The sequence below is a fragment of the Oxyura jamaicensis genome, chromosome 2 (genome assembly GCF_011077185.1).
Source record: "Oxyura jamaicensis isolate SHBP4307 breed ruddy duck chromosome 2, BPBGC_Ojam_1.0, whole genome shotgun sequence".
Taxonomy (NCBI): domain Eukaryota; kingdom Metazoa; phylum Chordata; class Aves; order Anseriformes; family Anatidae; genus Oxyura; species Oxyura jamaicensis.
Genome location: NC_048894.1, coordinates 123,219,795 through 123,241,886, shown reverse-complemented (window position 1 = coordinate 123,241,886; position 22,092 = coordinate 123,219,795). Strand labels below are relative to the sequence as shown.

Sequence of the window (22,092 nt, the reverse complement as noted above, 5' to 3'; positions counted from 1 at the left end):
TCTCCCTTTACGGGTCCTGACGGACCTTCTCCACCACCCCACGTTTAGGCTCTCCCTGCCCCCTTACCACGCTCAGCCCGTTCCACACACCCACCTACTCTCCTCCGCCTCCTGGGGGGGGCCGTGGCCAGGCACCTGCAGTGACGGCACCCCCAGACCGAAGGGAGCGGACACCCCCAAGCCGAGGGGAGGACACCCCCAGGCCAGCCCTCCCGGCGCCGTCCTCCCCCCGCTCCCCACTGCCTTCTCCCCCCGCGCCCCCCGCTCCGCTCCTCCCCGGCCCCCGCCTCTGCTCCGCTCCGCGCCGGCTTTGTGTGCGCGGTGGCCGCCACCCGGGCAGGGTCCCGGGTCGCACGTCCCGGTCCTGGTCCCACTCCCGGCCCCCCATCATGCCTCCCCGCCGGCTCCCCGCCGCCCTCCTGCCCCTCCTTTGTCTGCTCTGCCTCCAGGCTGCGCTGCCGCTCCGCGCCCACCGCGGCCGCTACGCCGGGTAAGTGCCCCCGCAGCCCCCGCCGAGGGCCAGGACGGTCTCGGGCTTCAGGATTCAATATTCCCTCCTGCAGCTGCCTCCCAGCGGCGTGCTCTGGAGCCAGAGCGCTGGGAAGGATGCTTGCGCTGAACAGAGGCGAGGGAAAAAGTTTTAGTGCCCTGCTAGGAGCTGCCACCGCGTAGGGGAAAGGGGGGGAGATAAATGTAGGGGTTTCGCTCTGGAATGAATGAAGGTTTGGGTTTTCCTTTGGGGAACGTGGCTTAATGGAACTTGAAACTGTTTTGTTTATTTTTTCTTTAAATCTGTGTGTGGTTTTAACGCATAAAAAGCCCAGGCAGGAAGGGAACTTGATTAACCTGGCTGTAAGTGAGTGAAGGATTCCACATGTATTACAAATTAGACTTTTTTCTTCATTTAAAGTTTGTGTTAGAAAGATTGAAAAGTAATACACTAGAAAGTTGCAGTAAACTGCAAACTGTGATATCGCGGCTAGGCTTTGCCGCCAAACTGATATGCCTGATCTAGAGAGTTTCTTTTTAGCAGGTATTTATGTTTGGTATAATGGTGTCTGCAAGAGATTCATGATGTAGATAAAAATTAAGACAGCCAAACAGAGGACCACTACCATCCAATGGCAGCTTTCAACATATGGTATAAAATTCATTCAAACTGACCAGCAAATTCCTCAGGACAAGCACGCATCACAGTGGAAGTAGCAGCTGTATAATTCTTTTCATTTTATTAAAGTAACCAAACCAGGAATATAAATTCCAGTACTAAAATGAAGTTGTTTTTTTTTAAAAAAAATGGTAATGTGATAGGAAGCTATTCACCCCAGGTCACTATTACTGATAGGAAGTAGTAAAACAATTGACAGCTGTTTCTTCATCTCTGTTTGGTTCCTCGGGTCCCAGTAGCTATCTCACTGTGAAACAGTGAGTGCCTGGAGGCACTGGGAAGGCACAGGACAGAAAATCAAACTCGTCTTTAAAGCCAGGGTTCCGTCATAAGTCCTGTGCCACAGCACTCTTCTCTCTATCTGGAACCCAATGCCCAGTCATGGTCTAAGACATGATTTTTTTATCTTCAGGATTGTATTCAATTTGCTTGCAGATGACATTGAGATGAAAAACAAGTTCCCAGTGCTGGATCATAACTTTTTCTGAATATTAGTTACACGGCTTATCTGTTGCTGGATGTCTGAGATGTCAGAACACGCATTTCAATATCCTCTAGGTTTAAATAAGATTGTCTATCTATAGTCCTGTCAATTAAAACAGAAAAAAAAAAAAAAAAAATGCCTGCAGGTTCAAGTATTGTACCTCTGCTAATTCGCGTGATTCACCGATTTTTCAATTCAGTTCTTGAATGTTAATTTATTTATTTTTTTAATCATTTTCTTGTTTAAGCATTTGATGTGCCCTGGGTGGCATGTGAAAACCCACAAAAACTCTCTCCTGTTGATCCTTGTCCTAGAAGCTTTTGCAGAGCTCAGAAAAAAATGAGGCTTCTTGTCAACTTCCAGAATCTGGGCAAGCACAACAAAACTCACTACTCAAAAAAAAAAAAAAAAAAAAAAAAAAAAAAGACTAGCATTCATTACAAAAACTCTTGGTCAATAGGCAATTGTAGTAGGGGGTTGAGATACATTTACAAGTCTTGCTGAAAATGTGGTCCCATTTGTAACACAGACCAGAATGTGTAACGTGTGTAACACAAACTTGAAAAACAACCTGATATTTTTCCCACTCTCGTAACCTTTTCCATTACTACCATCCTGGAATTATTTGTATCAATAAAAGATGAAGAAAAATCATCTTGAAGTGGGATGAGGGTTTCTTTAGAATTACCAAAATACTTTGTCTTTTTGAAGCTTCTGCCACCAGCTCAAGGTGCTGGGCAGAATCATTTAATTTCCTCTGCATGTGAAATTGATTGAAAACAGTTGAGCAGGTGTTGCCTTCACTACTGAACCTGGTCATCACCAAGAGGAAAAATTGTTTGGTAGGTTCTTTTTGAGGAGGGCAGTCAGGAGGTGAGTATAGTTTTCTAATGTTCATCATTAAAAGGTGTGTCCCAACCATCTGAAGTCTTTCTGGGCTAAGTAATTTTGTGTCAGTACTAGTTGCCTCTATTGTGTCAGAAGCTGTACCATGTAACGGGAAGGTATAAATACAATTAGGGCAAAGGGATGAAAGAAAACAAAGAACAAAAAAAGCAAGAGAATATATTTCTTGTAAGCTGAGACCAGCACTAGGAGGCACAGAGCAATTGCACTTCTTTAGCTAAGGACTCTGTCCTAATACGATTAATTGGTATTCCACGTGTTTCTCCAAACTAACTTCTCTAAACTCTGTTCAGAGAAGGCGGGGTATGCCACAGGGACACATCTTTAAGCAGATAGATTCCAGATACCTTTGGAAAGTCAACAAATAGTTGGGAAGTCTCAGCAGAGTGGCAAGCAAGGCAGCATCTCTCATGTATTTACCTTCTGCTGCCTCACACAACAAGCAAGAGTCCAACCTGACCCTGTGCTCCTGCACCTGCAGGAACTTAAGGAGAAACTTAAGGAGCTTGGAGTTGCTGCCTTCCCCTCTAAAAGACCTTGCAAACTACCTTGCACCAAACTCAGCACTATACTCCCCCACACAATTTTTCTGCTCCCATTTGCATTCTCATTCCAAAGGTTCCAGTGGAGATAGGTGAGGTGGGGACACATCAGGGTATGGAGAGTGGCTGTGGTGCATACATGAGGATTTTCCAGGAGGCCATTACCAGAGGTTCATACAGGGGCAACAAGATGATCAAATGGAAGGAAAAGTTTAAGTGCCAGAAATAACTGAGTAAGCTAGGACACTGGTTTCCAGTAGAAACAATTTAGGTAATGACAAATATCTACAAGCTTTGAGGCACACAGAGGTGGTGGATAGAGATCAGTGGTTCACTGTTTTCTCCCACAGGAACTGGGAGACGTAAGATCTAGTATGACCCAGGTTGAAAGGAAGTTTCTTCACCCCACTTGTGTGAGACCTGTAGAACTTTGCTGAAGGATGTGAAAGGTTTACCAGGGTCTAAGGGGGCTTGACAGATCCATGGAAGGGAAATCCTCTGAGAGTTACTATCTATACCTCTGAAATGACATCCAGCCCAGGAAATCACTGAGGTGTAAGTAAGTGTACAGTGGAAGCATACTTAGTGGTAATATACAATTTTGCCTCGTTGTTAAACTTCTCTTTTGACAGTTTTGAAGAGTAGGTTATTGGAGCAGATGGATTTATTTTATTTTATTTTTTAACGAAATGCAACAGTCTTCCAGCTCTTAGTTATTCTATGATGAAAGAGATGGCTTCCCATAAACAGGTCACGTTTTCTTAGGGGAAAAATCACTTCTCTCATTTGTTCTTTAAAAATCACTATTAGGGTTCTTTTACTTCAGCTCATCTCCCATCATCCAAAAGATGATGGCTGGGCATGTACCTTCTGTTTCCCCACTTTCTGTTTCATATCACTTGTAAGTTCTTTCAAAGCCTTATCAGAAGTGTGTCTCACCTCACCTTTGCTCTTACCTCCAATAACTAAATGAAGAAAAAGGCTGGGAAAACAAAACAAACAAACAAAAAGTTGGCCAGTTCGTCTCTAAATTTTTGTTTTGTTTTGTTTTGTTTTGTTTTCCTGGGATTTTGGGGGTCCTTTTGAAAATTGCATTGAGAAATTAACTCCTCGAAAAAGTTAGGCTTATGTGGGTTGCAGTGCAGCAGATACTTGCCATTTCTTTTCATCAAGTAGAGGCTATAATGCATTCTTATGCTATTGCATTTGGGGTGGATAAGAAACAGAAAACTGTAAAGAAATGTTCCATAATCCAATATGTAAAATGCTGAAACTACTGGGACATCACATCCCATAAACTGCACAAACCAACTGGTCATGCAGATAAGCACAGGCATCAAATCTGAGAACATTCAGCAAATTTCAAATATTTTAATGCCCGTTAACATCCCAACATACCAAAGCTAAGTGCCTCTGATCCCACAGTACCTTATATACAATAGCTAGCAATTGTTCTGTCTCATGGAAAAAACACATGGGACTGTGATAAAACCTGGTTGCTGAGGGAATTGAGAAGTGGAAAGGAACTCCTGTGCTATTCCCCTCTGAAACATTTTTTTCCAAATGTTTTAACCAGGGAGTAAAAGATCTGTTTTGCTGAGTAAAAAATGTTCTTTCTCTCTTCTACTCCTTTCCCATCCCCATATCAAGGTAAAATGTCATATACACAACTGGCAAAAAAAGCATTTGGAAAGAATGCCAACAGCATTAGGTTGAAGTCATAATTGTTCAGATTAAAACCACACTTACTGCGTCTCTGGATGGTATCAGGGAGCTTCTGAAAGGTGAAAAACTATAAGCTCTATAGCATCATGCACAAGCAATTTTACTATTCTTTCTTCAATTTAATAATTCTGTAATAGAAACACCAGTGATTCCTAGAAAGAACACAGATCTGTGAAATCCATGACAACTCTGGCACCTCTATACCTACTCTGCTCTCAAGACCACAATTCTAATTTTTATGCTTTCTCATCACCTGATACTCTTCCAGCACAACATCATTTATGTTCTCCTAAAGGGAAAAAATAATACTGCCAAGTTTTGATTCTTCTTCTCCTCTTAAGTCCAAGCATGTTAAATTTACCTTTTATAGCCTCTCTGCCCTCCTTATTATAAATGAGAAATATGAAGTGTTTCAGTTGCTCTTTCTTTCCCTTCTTCACGATTTTTTTTTTTTTTTCCCAATAATTACTACAACAGAGGACATCCACATTACACAGGCAAAGTGAAGGCCAGGCAAAGAGGCTCCCAGCTCGTTATGACTTTGTCTAAACTGATCTCCAGGTTCATGTCACCATGCAAGCCAGATCCCATACGTGTCCAGATCAGGACCTTGTTGGATGATGTCGTGGTTCCTGTCTGGCTTCTGCATGTGGAGGAGAGGAGCAGAAAGCTTGAGGGTAGGGGAAGGTATAAAGAACTTATAAAAGACATGCATAAAAAAAGATAAAGAATGAGGACATGGGCAAAACTTTCAGCCATACTTGGAAGCTCTGAACCTTTGCTAGGTCCCCTACTTTATATGAAACCTCTGGTCTTCCAGTAAAAATGATTCTTTGTGAAGTGCAAGCCCTCAGTTTCCTCATTTTTAAAAGTATATATGTTACAAATAGGAATGTCATATATTACTAAATAAAATTCATGTTTGAGCTATGTTTTGAGTCCAACAGTTGTGTTCTGCAAAAAAAAAAACAGCATACATTTAAGATGTACTTAGACAAAGATGCTTATAAAAACAGAATTTACATATCAAAGCCAACTGTTCCTTCAGTCTAAAGCATCTACTTTGAATCCTCCAGCTTCCACTGTCTTGTGGAAATAAGCGGGTGAAGAAACACAGCTTTTCCCAGAGCTTCTGGTACTAGTTGCAGTGAACTTCGGTGCTCCCACTTCTACACCATACCCACTCCCTTCTATTTGCTGCTGCCATTAATTCACTTTCCTGGAGACACTCATAGTCTTCTTAAAATGATGTACTTAACCTTGTATATTTTGCACAGAACTTTCAGAAGCACTTAGCCAGGCAAAGATAATACTTACATAATGGACTAATTACTTTTTTATTTATAAAATTGGGATCTGAATTATGTGAATAACCTACATGAAAGACAGTGGAACTTACTTGCGGCCCGGAAGGAAAATCAAGGTTCTGGAATGAGTGAATTTGAAAAAGGGAAGCTAAAAATCTGCTTTTCCTGAATATATTACAAATGTTTTGCAGGGAACTCTAGTTTCATATGCTGTGTAGGACTGTATCCCACACTGCACAATAAACAGGAGCCCAAGGTCTTCTGAAATTCTAATATCTGTAAAAATGTCATACATACTTCTGAAACAGCTTTACATGGTCAAAGTGCCATAGGAAACATCCATTACTCTATCCAGTTGAAAGTGAATGGCCACCATTAATCATCTTTCACTGTCTCCAGGAGGTAAACTCTGTCATCTCTGTTGCACAGAACTGTCTTTCACTTATCTTTTCTCCTTAATTTTACCTCTGAATACATAAGAGAAATTGTGCTCCCTCTAGGGTGAAACATACTATTTAAGGGGTGCACTGCATATATAACATTGACACAAAAAAGTAAAGAAGAAAACTGATATTGGGTTCATATATTGGCAGTCCGTCCAGCAGTCCTGTAAGCAAACCCTGCCGTGAGTATCCATATAACACTGAAAACTAAAAGCAGGCAGAGGAGTTCACCATTCAGTATTTCTACTGTTCAAGCAGTATGAACACCAGGAGATGGGGAGAATTTTCCTGCAGTTTGACCCTCTAAAACTAAATAAAATAAACTCTCTTGCGACTGTCCCATGCACAACTTGCTTGGCTATTTATGCTATCAGGACTATTTTTCAGGCAGAAAAAACTTTCAGCAAATCTTGTGCTCTCTGTTCTACTTACAATGATAAGAAGGTTTGGTTGCAAAATGAGAACTAATAATTATAATTACACTAGACCTCTTTCTGAAAACCCTGCTGCAGGCAAAACTCCTTACAGAATTTAACAGGACTTTTGCTGGTCTCAGATTTGCAGGAACAGACTTATAGGCAGCAAACTTCTGGAGACAATTAAGCCCAATCCTAAATTTTGTTCAGTATATTTTGATTCTGATTTATAAAGTCTGTGTTCACATACTTGAGTAAAAAATTGTGGTTCTGGTTTGATATTGGTGCTAGAGCAAAACCTGCATTGATTTTGCTCTTTAAGTTACACCTCAGTATATCAAGTCAGAATCACACCCTGAGCAGTCATGGATTGCAAAGAAAGAATCTGCAAAGAAAACTCTAAAACCACTTTTTGTGCAAAGCACCTGAGGGTAGGGGGGGCAAAGTAGTCTGAAGTAAAATTGAAAGGAACAAATTGATGGGGGCAATGTATTCCCTTCTTTTTAACATTTTGCATCTTTTGAGCTTGCCAAATGAGGAGGAAGGTCAAGGACTCATTGCTTTCTGGTGGAACTGTAAAAACAGGCACTGTGCATCACTCAGGACGAGCACGGATGCCTGGTCTGCTGGGCGGGTGCTCACACAGGCTGGCATAGAGCAGCTGGCAGGGAGCACAGACCCATTCCTTTTGCCTGTATCTGCTCTGTGCCAGCTGAGTGGTCTGGAGAACAAGGCCCCACCAAGGCACCTCTGCCCCTGGGGAACATTGAGACTTGCGAGTGCACTTATTAAAAGAGACGACACACCTTAGAGTTACCAGGCAAAGCAATGCACACAACAGCACTCTCTAAGGAGGGGATGTTCTAGACTGCTTAAATATAGCCATGGAAAAACAGAAGTATCTTACCAAATCAAAGCATCTTTTCTGGCTGTTCTGCAGTTCAGTCAAGGCTCTTTGCAGGGGAGGCTACCAAAACAGGATTTTGAAAACATAGTTTGAGTAAGGTTTATTGCAGTACAATTGTTCTAAGAAAACTTCTTGTTTGTTACACCATGTAGTATTTCAAATATGTTCAGAAAAGTAATGATACAATTTGCAGCATTTACTCAGAGAAAAAAAAAAAAAAAGTCTCTTCATTTTTATTTTATAGTTCTGTTGTATTTGGACAGTAATTTGTGATTACAGTATCCTACAGGTTTGAAAGGCTCAGGTAAGCAGTAGAAAAGGTGCTACATTTTAAATACAAGACAACATAGCAGACTTTATATTTGTTTTGAGAAACAGATGGCACACGTGATACAGCCATAGTCTATAGATGGATTTTTAAAGTGAGTATTTTGTTGGCCATTTTCTTTTTTTCTATTTTTTCTTCCGAGGCACTGAAAGTGTTAACTTAGTTGAAAAAAATGAGAAGATTAATCCAGGCATCTGAAGCCAGGCATTTGATTATATAAGAAAAGCATGGGATAGAACCCCGAAAGAAAGTCAAGTCTCGAGGACAGATGTGAGAAATGACTTCAGCAGGCCTGATGAAAAACTGGTGCACTTTGATTTATGCGACTGTACTCCTACCAAGATTACCACCAGATGCTACTCTAAGGCTATGGAGTGATGATACAGCCAAGCCCCTAAACCCTCTAATGGCCAGCCGCTGACAGTGGAGGCAGTTGTGCTCCCGCTGCTCCAGAGGTGCAGCCCCCCTGCCCCTGCTCTGACACTGGCACTTCTCCGCCTACTGCATGCCAATCCAGGGAGCAAAAAGAGCAAAAAAACATCCCTCTCATCACCCTCTTTTTTTTTTTTTTTTTTTTCCTGGACTAGCTCTCAGCTTGTCAGTCTGTGATCTGGCTGCTGCAGAGCCTCTGGGGTGTTAGTGTTGGCCCAGGGAAGGAGTGACAATGCCTGGTTTTCCAGTAGCCACCTCGGTCAGGGGCTTCAGGCCCCCCGTGCACACGTGCACAGGAGATGGTCCCCTGAACCCAGTTAATTCCAGGTGTGAACTCCAAGGAGCACAATGTGGCTTTACCTTGGCAGAATTTGGTTTCCGGATCACTCCTGACCACCAGCTTTCTTTCCTTGACACTGTCAAAGGAACAATCCCAGAAGAGTGTTTCAGGCTCACAGAGAGAATAAGGGGATGTTTATTTTCAAATAAGCATCTTCCTAAAAGTGCAAAACTAAAGAAAAAGTTAAGCTCAGTACTAGCTATAGTTACATGTGAGTTTTTGAAGCAAAGGGGCTTCATCATTCCTACTGTCTTAAGAAGCTGTAATTCCTTCTTTATGTAACACACAAGACCAACATAATAGCATCTGCAGAAAAATAACCTCTATATTCATTAAATTGGTTGATGTTAGATGGACTATAACTATTTATCAGGAAAACAGGGCAGGCATTTAAATATGGATGCTTTATTAAGAGCTCTGGCATTTTTGTCACAGCACAGTTTCAACAGAAAAATAAAACTTCAGGTTCACTTGTGCTGTACAGGACACGCAGCCAAGAACATACTCTGCCTAAAATTTGTACCAAATAACAAGAATCACCATGTAAGCATGCTGCCAAGTCCCAGCTAATAAGGCCAGTGTCTCAGCAGCATGAGCTTGCATCTTCATCAGCAGTACACAGCATAAGGATGTCCTGTGGCACAAGGACAGCACGTCACGTCTTTATTCAGCTCTGTTATCAACAGACTGGATCCCTGATCCATCTGCCTATGATAGTGACAATACAAAAAAAAAAAAAAAAAAAAAAAAAAAAGGAATATAAAATCATCTAAGTAATTTGCTTTCCTTGTAAAAATTAAATATTCACCTTTCATCTGTTCAGCTGAGCTTGTTCTGTTGTTTTGTTTTTACAAAAAGCAGTTATCTTAGTTTTGGTGTAATTTTTAAATCATGGCCTGTTTAATAAAGTTTCAGAGGAAATCAAAGCACTGAAGTATAAAGGGTAAACTCTTTTATATTCACTATCCAAGAGCATAAAAATAAATTGTGATGTGGTTTGTATTTTCTGAGGCCTAGCTTAGAATTTTAACTGCAGCAAAGTATGTAATTATGCAGATTTTGATAGTAGAATAGAATCACAGAATCACAGAATCATTAAGGTTGGAAAAGACCTACAAGATCATCCGGTCCAACCATTCCCCAGCCAATATCACCCAATAAGCCATGTCCCTAAGTACCACATCCAACTTTTTCTTAAACATCCCCAGGGATGGTGACTCTACCACTTCCCTGGGCAACCCGTTCCAATACCTAACCAAATCCCCACTGCGAGAGTTGTTTCTGTTCTGCATTAAGCCATAATGAGGGAAAGTCATGGTTCTCCCTCTGTAGAATCTGCAAGGAGCAGGAAGCACAGGAACCCAGGGCTCCTCTGCTCAACAGAAGGGCAACCACATCTCCCTTCTCTGCTTAGCATGGGCTACTCGTTGTCTGAGCACCTTTAAGGTATACTATCTCTCAAAGGCCCTAAGCAGAGAAACATCACCTAATCAACACCATCAACCCCTGTCAGACAGACGTACAAAAAAGACCCCTGATTTACTCATCCCAGGTGGTTGTGGGCAGTCTTGGAGATGGACATGGGCATCTCAGGCTCAGACTGACGAAGGACTCAGGGGTTTCAACCTTTATTTTTGTCTATGATGCATACCGTTTGTCACATGATGTCATTATGTCTTTGAAGGCCTTACATCTAATCCCACCTGCCAAAAATATATATCAAATTATGAAATATATGTACTGGACACATTAGAAACTGTTCGCTGTTCAGAAGCATGTTAGCAGGTATCACAGACCTGGAGACTTTAGGACATCAGTGTCCCAGTTTAGCATCCAGGCCTTCTCTTTCATGGATGCTTAGTCCTTAGCCAATGGGCAGCATGCAGCTCACCAGTGTGTTATTTCCCCCATGCCCATCCCTCTTCTCTTATGTATTCTGTATTCTCTTCTCTATAAAATAACTGACATTTTTTGTCCATAAGATGAATGACAGACAAAAAGGTACCCACAAAGTATGATAGTCATCACAGGCTGCCACTGCCTGACCAAACTGGAGAACAATTTGTAACAATTAGCATGTGTCACACACAAACAGATGGGAAGGTGGTTCAAAGCAGTAGAAAGGCAAATTAGCTTAACCCTCTGGAAGATGATGGAAAAGTGAAGTAAGGCTAGCCTCCTGCATCATAAGGAATCAGAAGAGACTAGTGCTCAAGGTGATTTAAGCCGTATGTTTTTGGGTGACCTCTCCAGATGCTGTAAAAGCTTCACTGGGGAATGGTGGGCAAAGGGGTCCAGGGACCAGGAAAACCTGATCTTTACTTCTTCTGAATGAAACTGTGAGGAGAAGTGAGGAGTAAACACACAGTTTTACCTTTTCAAAACAGAATAGCCTAGCATTTTGCAGACAGTGAGACCGTGCCATGAAACAGCTCAGGGTAAAGAATTATAGAGAACAACTGATCCACGATGTGCTCTGTGAAACCTGATCTTTACATATTGCTTTTCTTCAATACAGAGTCCATTATCTCTGCTGAAAAAATACATGTGGGCTTTTATGTATGGCAACTGCCTTAGGGGTGGTCTTTGAATTAGAAGGCATTTGCTCAAGGAGCCTGCAGCAAGTCATGCCAGTCAAGTGCCTGCAGGCTGCACTCAGGGGGAAAAAAAGCAAATGACACAAAAAGCATTCTCTTGTATGGTTGAAGAGGACAGCTTGGTGAAAACCAGAAGGTATAAGGAAAGAGGAGTCTAATCTTCAGGAGTATATACTCTGATGTGAGATTAACCGAGGGAAGCATGATACAATATTTTAAAGGTTTATTCTACTTGTAATGTGTCTACCAGATTTCAGTTATGTTGTTAGAGCTAAAGAAATACAGTCTTAATTATGAAATAGCTTATAGCTGGCTAATAAAATGCTAAATAATCATTCTATTAAAATAAATAAAATAAACAACACCCAAAAAAAGGACTTTTTGTAGGAGGAAAATGCAGAGATCTCACCGGGAGGACCAGGTTCACAGCAGCCAATGGAAAAAATAATTATTAGGGTGTATTTAGCAACCAAAAGTCCATCTACCCCACTGGAAAATATTACTTTTTCAGTAATTACTGAAAAAGTAATTACTTTTTCAGAGAAAACAATTACACAAACTTCAGGCAAACAAAGAAGGACATTTGAAATTAGTCATTGTATAAAGAACTTTGCTGCTTACAAGAATAAATAACTGGGTGAATTTAAGGTAATATTTTTAAAGTTATCAAATTACATGCACGGTATTTATTTTTACACTCCATAGCAATAAAACACCAGATGTCATGCAATGAAGTAATGTCAGAGGAAGACTGGAATCCATTGTCTATGAGGAACAGTCAGATGCTTGCTGTTAGCAGTGAAGTCTTGCTCATAAAACAAGTTTGCTTCAAATGCAAAAACACCAAGCATGCTTCATTGCTTTCAAGACTTGTGTCCCCATAGCCTGTAGGTTTTTGTTGTTTTAAGCTTCATTATTACTAGAGTGACACAGGAAAGGGGGAGCTTAAAAAATTGTTCAATGGAAGAAGCAAAAAATGGGTTTCAGTAATCATCTTATGGTAGAGACTACGTAAAGGAAACATTGCTTGTTGGATGCTTATATTGATGAATGGCATAGGTCACCCCATACTCTATTTTACAAATGAAAAATGGTAGTAGAACAAAATAAAAACAGTAGTAGAAGAAAAATATATATTTTCCTTTTGAGAAGGAAAACACAAAATTCATATATAAACGCAAAGTATCACCTCATATATTGTGCTGCTTTTTGCATAATGTAAGTTTTTGGCAGCTTATTCAAACCTTTTAGCATGCCAATTCCATTTTCCATGAAACTTTATGTAAGGAGAGCTGGGGACACAAAACATATAACAAGAAAGAAGCTGCAGAAAAATGTAGCTAGCAATTTCATAGTTTTGTGCAGCTCTGTATTTCTGTGGTATCATTTCACACAACATATCAAGTGTAGCTCAGTGTGCACATATGTTGCACATCACAACTTTATAAACTGAAATAACTGCAAATGGAAATTAATTCATTTCGTGAATTTATCTCACTGTACAATGTAAAAAAAATAATCAAATTGTAAGTGTATTTTCAAGTAAAAGCACAGAATGTTATTTTAGATGGAATTTCTTTTAAATACCTAACAAAAATAAACACAACCAGGTGTCCATGTACTAATGTTAGTGTTTAGTGGGCATGTACTGTCTGCATTTATTTCACCCCAAAATACTGTATAATTTTGCTAAATCCCACTCTTCCAGGCATATCAAAGTAGCTGTCCTCATCTAGGATAAAGTAGAGTAAGGCTGAGGTTCAATATTCATCACAGGTTTCAAAATTTGAGTACTTGAGATAAAATAAAACAAAACAAACATTGTATTTCTTCATGTGAAACTTCATCTCACCTTTTTAGTCCATTTCAGTCAGATAGAGCTAAATCCTATTTAGGTACATTAACAAAAAATCTCAGTAAAATTAAATAGGCCAACCAAATCTTTCTCTTTGCTTTCTCCATCATTTCACCTTCATATGGGGAGCAAGAACATTAGAGGCTCTCTTTGATACAGTCACTGGGTGTTATAGCAGCAGAAGCAGATTTTAGTGAAAATGCTGCCTGGGGAACATATCTTGGCAAGCAACAGTTCCCTGATGGAAATAGCATTTGGCATCAGAATTTACTTCACAGAAGGCCTATGTACAGAGTTTCTCAGTTGTCGTTTTCAAAGAACCTTTCCTTTTGCTGGCTGTGCAGGTGCGGAGCTGAGATTACAGCCTGCTGTGTAAAAGCTGACTCCTCTTCCTCCTACCTGTCTCTCTGTTCTCACTGCCCCCTTGCTTATTTCATTGTCCTCGTATCTTGTTGCAAACAGCCTGCAGAACAGTTTTCAGTAGGGACTGCCATTTTACCACATGCTGGATCAGCAGGTAACTCCAGGTCTTAGTTGCTTTGTGTTTCCTGTATAATCAAGTACTAGTAGTTTCAGCTCTAACGCAGCTTTTTTGGACAGTGGATCTAGACAGAATGATAAATAGCAGTGTTACACTGGTGCAAATAAGCTTAACAAACTTATTATTATGAATGTTTTCAATTTAGAGACTTGTTTTCATCTGGACAGAAGGCTAAAAAATGTACAAAATTGCTTCTAAGTATGGGGATGGTTTGTTTAAGGAGCTAACAGTTTTCTTTACCATTTCATTTATTTATTTATTGTGAAATATAATAGCAAGAACGAGCCTTAATAGAATTTATGAAATAAACTGATAGTTTCCATCAAGTATTAGCAGACAAAGCTCTGCTTCTTGACATAATGAGTTGCTATGAGCAAGGCAGAGAAGTAGTACCTGAGTGCAAGATTCTGCAGACACCATCTGAACTGAGTATCCTATTCTCCTGTATCTCTTTGCATTTTTTGGTTTATTTGTTTGTTTTTAGTAGGTTTCTAAGAGTTGAAAATTATGATCAATCAAGATGCAAGTAAGCAAGAAGTCATAACTACCAGTTCTACAAGACCTTATCTAGTCTGTTCATTTCAGTCCTAGGTAACTCACATCCTGGATGAAGTTGACAGCAAAGTCTTTTTTCATTAAAAATTATGTGTGTTTTTTTATACATTCACATGAATACATGCAGAAACATTTCTGAAATTGAGAAGGCATCAATTATACCTCCAAACCTGTTAAGTCAAAGCAGTATACACAAAGGTAACTGTCTTTCATACAGAAAGTATGAATAGCATGATGTCATTCAGTAAGGTAGACTAAACAATCTGTCTTTGCTAGATAAAAACTATAAAATCTTTAGAGACATTTACTGTATCAGGTATCTGATGAAAATTACAGTAATAAATCTGAGATGATTTAGAATCCATATTCCCAGGACAACTGGAAAATGCCCTCGGCATTTACTGTCTGCCTGCAGAATATGTTTGCACCATGTTTCATAAATTTAGCTTTTGCAGCATGGAATATTTCCTTACAGGAGCACAGCAGTGAATTGCCTAAACAGAATGAATGACAAAATCTTATATGGGGACCTTGGTATTTCAGTACCAGTGAAAGACTTGACACTTAAAGATCTCTGCATTTGGTGGTATTTTGGTTTGGGCAAACTAGATGCAAGACGGATGTTTAACAAATAATCGGGGCAGCAAACGTTCTTTAACAATCAAGTGATAAACAAATGTAAAGGCACGTCTCAGGAAGTTGGTTGAAGGTTGTTGTAGCGGTACATTTAACATCTGATTGCTACCACAGACACCACAGGGCTCCGGCACCAAGAATTGCACTTGACAGCTTAATGGGATTTGCTATGCTTTGTCAGTGGGCTGAGCCTTCCAAGTAGCCTCATCACTATGTTCTGTGACTTCTCCAGACAGAAGAGCCAAATTTTTATCACCTCACATTTGGCGTGAACCAAAACCACAACTCACTTGTATCCACATCTTGAACTCTAAAAAAAACAGAATCACTGTTTTGCTAGTTACAATTTTGGGATGGCAGCCAAGGTGTCGCACAGCAATTTTGATGGAGTTATAGGAAAGAAATCGGGATCCAGCCAAAAATGAATGCTCCTTAATTTGACGGAAAAGTGATTACCTGTCAAATAGGTGAGGTTTTCACAAACTGCAGTTCAGGAAATTAAGCCTTAAGGTAAACCTGTGTGGAAACAAAACCTTGCCATGTAATAGAAACTCTGGGGTTTTTGTTTATCAGAGCTAATGAAAAGTAGATTACATTTCTTTTCTTGGTGACATAAAGGACTCCCAAACCCTAGTGCATTAATTGAAATGCTCAGATAGAGGGTTTTTTCCAGTTAACCTTTTCTTCAGGCATATAACTTTGTTGTTGCTTTAGATGAAATGAATAACACTGCTACCTTATTTTTTGATTTTTTATTTACCTCTTGGATTGCTGGGGGAAAATTCAGATATTGATTAAGAATCCTGAATAAGTCTGAGTTACTCAACAAGTTCAGGTTTTGTGCAGTTGGTAGTAAGCAAGCTGTTTTTTTCCAAAAATTATGAAGTTCTCTGAAGTGAAGGAAACTATAATTCATTCCCCAACCTCACTCCACATCTCTACACAAATATTTATATTATCTAGCCATAAACTGATTTTATCAAATTAAACAAAAATCTCCATACTCCATCTTACAAACATTTCTCCATAAATTAAGTTATATTGGTAACAGATTCTGAGCCCACAGAAGTTCAAAGCACTATTTAAAGTAGTAAGATGAGGTATTTAAAGGATTACTTTTCATGTTTTAAGTTGGTAAGAAAAATTTAAAACTTTTTCTTAAAAAAAAAAAAAAGTAAAAAAAAGAGCTCTTAGATATGCCAGTGACCACAGTACCTCACATTAGATTATGAATGTTTTATGCTGCCCTTTTGGGATATCAATTACAGGACCCATAAGCAGAGTTAGGAAAGAGCCTCTTCCAGGCATGAGACATCTGGTTCTTTGGCAGCCTACACAGACATTTGTATTGCCAGTTTTAAATTAGGCCTTTGAATTTGCCACATGCTTTAACTGGCAATGGGCTGTCTGGACTGCCATGTATTCCTGGTTGTGGTAGCTTTAGCATTTAATGTTTAGGTTTATTCCCCTCCCTTCTCTCTTGAGAGGACCTCCAAACCAGTAAAACTTCACCATCAGCCCTAACATTTAGGGCTTAGAGGACTGCTCTTCTAAGCCTCTTAATATGCATTTCTCATTGGTTTTCTAAGGACTGGTACAAATATACAGTATTACAAAAATTATGATCCTGAATATTCCTGGGCATCACCCAAAGTTCTACACATGCAGACATTCAGAAAAAGTAGTTTGATTTCCTGTCTGTACAAAACCATTAATACATCTATCGACTGGTCAGAAACTTCTCAGTCATGTACTTTACTAAAATGAGTCTGAAGCTTGGCTCAAATAATTGTTTCTAGCTTGGTGTCCTGCTTGACTATCAGAATTTTTGTATATGAGAATTTTATATATGCAGGAAGTCAGCTGGAGGGAATGTGTTTGTCAGTGATGAAAAGGAAGCCTAGGACCAAACTGCACATGTCATCTGAAGTACAGATTGTAAATAGTCCTGTTTGTGTATCTATATCTTGGATTAAGGTATTCTGCAAAGAAGCCCCTTACTGCTTGTAGAAGTAGATAGATGCTGTTTTTAGGGAGAAAAATAATTCTAATTTGACATTAAACCCTAATAAAAATAAATGAATAAATAAAATTGCATAGAAAGAACATTGCTGCTTACCAAATGAAGTGAGCTAAGAAATAAGGGAGATTGTTCCTTCTCAATCCATTCTTTTTGTGTATTGATTTCAGCATCCTAGTTCCCTTACCTACCTCTGATGCTTCAGTTGTGTATACTGCAGCAGTACCTGTCCTGCTGAAGGGTCAAGGGCCATTGAGTTGAAAGGCCTTCTGGATCCATGGATCCATTACATTCATAGTGATGTTCAGAGTTAGCTGTCCTATTCTTTTCTTTTCTTTTCTTTTCTTTTCTTTTCTTTTCTTTTCTTTTCTTTTCTTTTCTTTTCTTTTCTTTTCTTTTCTTTTCTTTTCTTTTCTTTTCTTTTCTTCTTAGATGATGCAACCAAAAGAATATCTAGTAATCTGAAATGGGTCTCTGTTGTGAGCCTGTATGCTCTAAACCAGATAAATAGAAACCCTAAGTCTTTAATTTTCCTTTACTCATGTTTTTTTGTTTTGTTTTGTTTTGTTTTGTTTTTTTAAACTTGTCTTAATCTGCAGAAACTGCTTGAATACCTGAAGTCAGCACTGACTTAGGAAAGCGGAGAAGCAGCAGGGCAGAAGATTGCAGTCGGCACTCCTCTCTGGCCTTATGTGCTATTTATCACAAGTGTCACTGACTTTTCCTGCCCTCCAGAAAATGATTAAATGCCAGCCTGTTATGCTGAGTGACAGACAAGTGTCTTTTTGTACAAATGCCTTCTAACATTTATAGGTAGAACTTCTTGTCCAATTGCACTGGCTGTAAGGATGTAAAATCTTCCCATCTTATGCCAGTCTCTCTGTCTGTCTGTCTGCCCACCTCTTCATATCTAGACTTCCATTTTCTACTTCTTCACCTCTGTTCCCACTGAACCCAGTCCCCAGCCTCTTCCCTGACTCCAATTTCTGCAGTGCCCTCCCTGCTCTTGTGATAATAATGCTCCCACTTCTCTTCCAATTCAGTGTTCATTTAGAAATCACTGCTGCCCACAAGTCTTAGACCAGTGACGGGCCACGTGTTGAATCTTTCCTAATCCAATATATATATAAAAAATAACAATTGTACCATGATATTACCTAAGTGTGCTATTAAACTGGTTTGAAAACCATTAAAATAGTTTAATTTATAATATTGGTATAAAAGGGAAGGGGAATAAAAGGGCTTCTGCAGCAACAGAATTTCCCTTGTTTTCACTGTAAACAACAATGGGACAAGGGAAATCAGCAGCTACTCAGCTCTCTAGAGGATACCCAAAGGCAAGTTTTAAATGTTGCTCATTAAGTGTGAAAGTCAGGAGATTTACAGCATCAGGAATCCAAACTGGCAGCAAGGCTAATGGCAAGCTAGAAACCACCCTGCTCTGCTCCCTAAAACAGACATGGATCTGGTGCATTTCTGTACGATACTGTATTTATCTGGTAAAAGACCACGTGATAGCATGGCCATTTAGAAGAGTAATAATGCAACATCAGTAATGGCACTTACTGCTGCTGTAAACTCCATCAACCTCTAGCAGATTAACAAGCTCCCTGCAGACAAATAGCACCCAAATATTCATCTACCTAGGGAATTAGACATCTGCTTCCTTTATCTGCTGAACTGATAGCCTCTTTGTTACACAGTTCATTCTCCTGACAATTGACCTTCAGAATAAATGTGAAATGCAAACCTCGGAGCATATAAAGAGCCTCTAAAATCTATCAAATCACTTTGTAAAATCCATCACTTTGAGCTCAGCCAAAGCACTTTCCAATTTAAGGCTGACATTTATGCATTACACAAAAATATCTAAACATGAATACTGAATAGAGGAAAGAAGCTAAAAGCATCTGAACCAGTAGTTAAAACTTTTACAGCACTTAATTTTAAAATTGAGGCTAATGACATGAGATTCTAAAATCTGTAAGAACAGAGAATTTATGTTTTTGCAAAAGACCTTTAGAAAGCTATGTTCACACATAGCTAGATCATTAAAATATTTTATGGAGTAGTTTTGGAGAAAAGTGCTTCAGATTCATTGGCACTTGCTTAAAACTGTAATATTTCACATAAGATTCTAATGTAGAACTGACAAAGCTTATTTTTACACATTTAAGTACATACTGACTTTGATAGCATTCAGATCCCAACACTTGTGTGACACAGTGCCCCTGTAGGCAGAAAACATCTGTCAAGTAGAGCTGGTAAAAACAAAGTTGCTCTGGCTTTTTGATTCAATTGGCCTTCAATGGAATAGAAATTTCTGTAAGAGTTTTTTCACATTTTCACTGGCCCTAAAAAAAAAAAATAAAAAAATAAAAATAATAATAATAAAAAAAAAAAAAAACGAAGGAGCAGCATAGGTATTAGAAGCATATGTATCTTCTGGAAGTTAAATAAATTTACTTCCTTCTTACTACATATGGAAATAAATTAATTAGCTGAGTAGTTATTGGCAATTCAGGATTTACCTCAGTTATGACAAAAATCTGAAGAGGAAACCTTGCTAAGCAGAAAACAGGATGACTTGTAGCTAACGTGCTGCTGACATGGGTTTGAAGGAAAGAAATATTTCTGTAAGCGATGGTATAGGATATATTTCCACACCCTCAAATGCAGTGGTCTTCTGTAGGGAAAAACGTCCCCCAGTAAGTGTGGGGGGGCATTTGGTAAAGTTAAAGTATGTCTTCTGGTTAAGTTTAAACCTGAGCAACCAACCTTTTATAAATCTTAGCATATTGGGTCAAAATCACCACCATTTTAGGTTATGTCTATGCTACAAAGCAGTGCTCTGTAGACATGTGATGGGAGTGGATCAGCTGGTGCTGAGGACCAGACACTCACATGGTGTGAATTTGGCAGGGTTTTTGCCTTGGACCCGCTGATCTGACCCCATATGTTTGGGGCACAGTGCATGCACTCCAAGCGTGTCTCTCAGTTCGTGTTCAGTCCAGTTCATGCACCCCTGAGACTGGTCCACAGTGTGACCTACACCCTGAGGCTGCTTCGCATTGGGACCCACGTCTCGGCAAGTAGGGACACTCAGGTTCATCGCAGAAGTGCACTTTTCATCTGAATTAAAAGCTTTATATAGCTTCTGTCCCTCTCCCAGCACAAATGACTAAAGAATAAGGCATCTGAAGCACGGTGGCTGCTAAATTGAGTGCCTACAGTGAAGATCTCTTCCTAATCTCCATTGTTTATCATTGATAGAGAGATTGAAATCTCTGAGATGTCCTGGAGGAATATACGAAATTGCTGTATTTGTGATTAGTTTTTGGTTTGGGTTGTTGGGATTTTTTTTGGTAATTTGTGGATATAATGGGTAATAGCTTCTGTCCAGAGTGATCCATGATTTCTTTCTTTGTACATTTTCTAAAAGCCTTACTCAGCCTCTGGCTCTCCTGTTTCAGAAGAATACTTTCCCATTGTAATCAGATTTTATTGCCTAAAAGTGAAGTCACTGCCTTAAAGGAACACAACCGAAGTGCCTGCTCTGTATCAGCAATGCATTTAAAGTAGCATTTTTTTTTCCTCTTCTTTGCTTTGTGGCCCAGACATGACAACTGTAGAAGCAAGCTCAGTTAACCAAAAACACTGCCCTTGACCATCTCTTTGTTGGGACCGGTGTGCTGAAGGATGTGGTGTTGGGAATTAACCAAATCACCTTAAGTCACTGTCCTTGGAGATTTGAAATGAACTGGCTGACTAAGTAATAAAGTAGTTCGGGATCATTCATACAATTTCTTTTGTTAGCTGGGGACCAAAGTGAATAATATGAAGTGAACAATGTTTGTCCTTCAGTTAAAAAGAAGATACTGGGCAAAGCAAGATATTCACCTGCATGTACCTGAGCAACCCTTCTGGGGGGGGCTTTGGAGAAACACCCCACTGGCCATGGCCCATGCTGGTAGGGAGAATGATAGCTGGGGGGATCCAAGCCACCCCTTTAGGTCCGGGGCTGTAACCACACCATGGTGTTCACCCGACAGTCCTCACTGGGTCCTGCTGCTGAGGCAGTGAGGTGTCACCACAAATAAGGGCACAAGGCAAGAATCAGCCCAATATATGGCAGCTATATATACACCACACCCAACACAAAAATATCAAAGCATGAACTTCCAGTATTATTTTTTTCCTTGAATTCATTTACAAAAGGTGTGTTTGTATCCTTCCTTTATGGAAACCAAAGGATCAGTAACAAGAAATGCAAATTCTCCTATAATAAAAGCAGTTAACATCTAGCTTTTGCTTCTGAAGTTACAAAAAATTGAGTCATGTTACCATGAGCGGACTTAAGAAATATCAGGCATGTTCCAACAGCCCCAGAGAGTGACTGAAGCTGGGCTGAAGATTTAAGAGAAGATACAAATTTGTCTGAGGCTGGCAGCCTCCCATGTAGTAAACCAAGCACAACTATTCACACCTTCTTGCTTGAGGGCAGAGGGGGAAAAACCTCCCATTACACACCACACATTATTTTCCACATTACTTCAGTTTTATGGTTTACTGAGAAAGAAAGCAAGCAAACAGATTCTGTGATAGCAATTCAAAGTGCTTCAGCATCTCAGCACCGTTCCTGGTGCAGCTGAAGCTGCAGGACAGAGTGGCTGGCTGGCTGCTGGCTGCTGCAGATATGTCCTGCTAGTTCTGGACTAGAAGAATGGTCCTGAATACAGAGCTCTGTGATGTTTGGTTAAAAATGAACACCTTTTAACCCAGAGTAACTTTCAGAGAATCTGGAAGCCTGGACATAGTCCTGGGCAACCTGCTCTGGGTGCCCCTACTTGAGCAGGGCATTGGACCAGATGGCCTCCAAAGTCCCTGCCA

At 39.9% G+C, this 22,092-nt stretch overlaps 1 protein-coding gene across 1 annotated transcript in view; it reads left to right on the top strand.

Annotated features, from left to right (window-relative positions):
* Positions 1 to 291: 291 nt before the first annotated feature.
* Positions 292 to 22,092, top strand: part of CPA6 (carboxypeptidase A6) — an 83,221-nt gene continuing 61,420 nt past the window's right edge. The window contains exon 1 of the mRNA XM_035319490.1: positions 292 to 490. Within this exon, the coding sequence (XP_035175381.1) occupies positions 390 to 490 (101 nt within the window). The 5' untranslated portion in view covers positions 292 to 389. The remainder of the gene's footprint in view (positions 491 to 22,092) is intronic.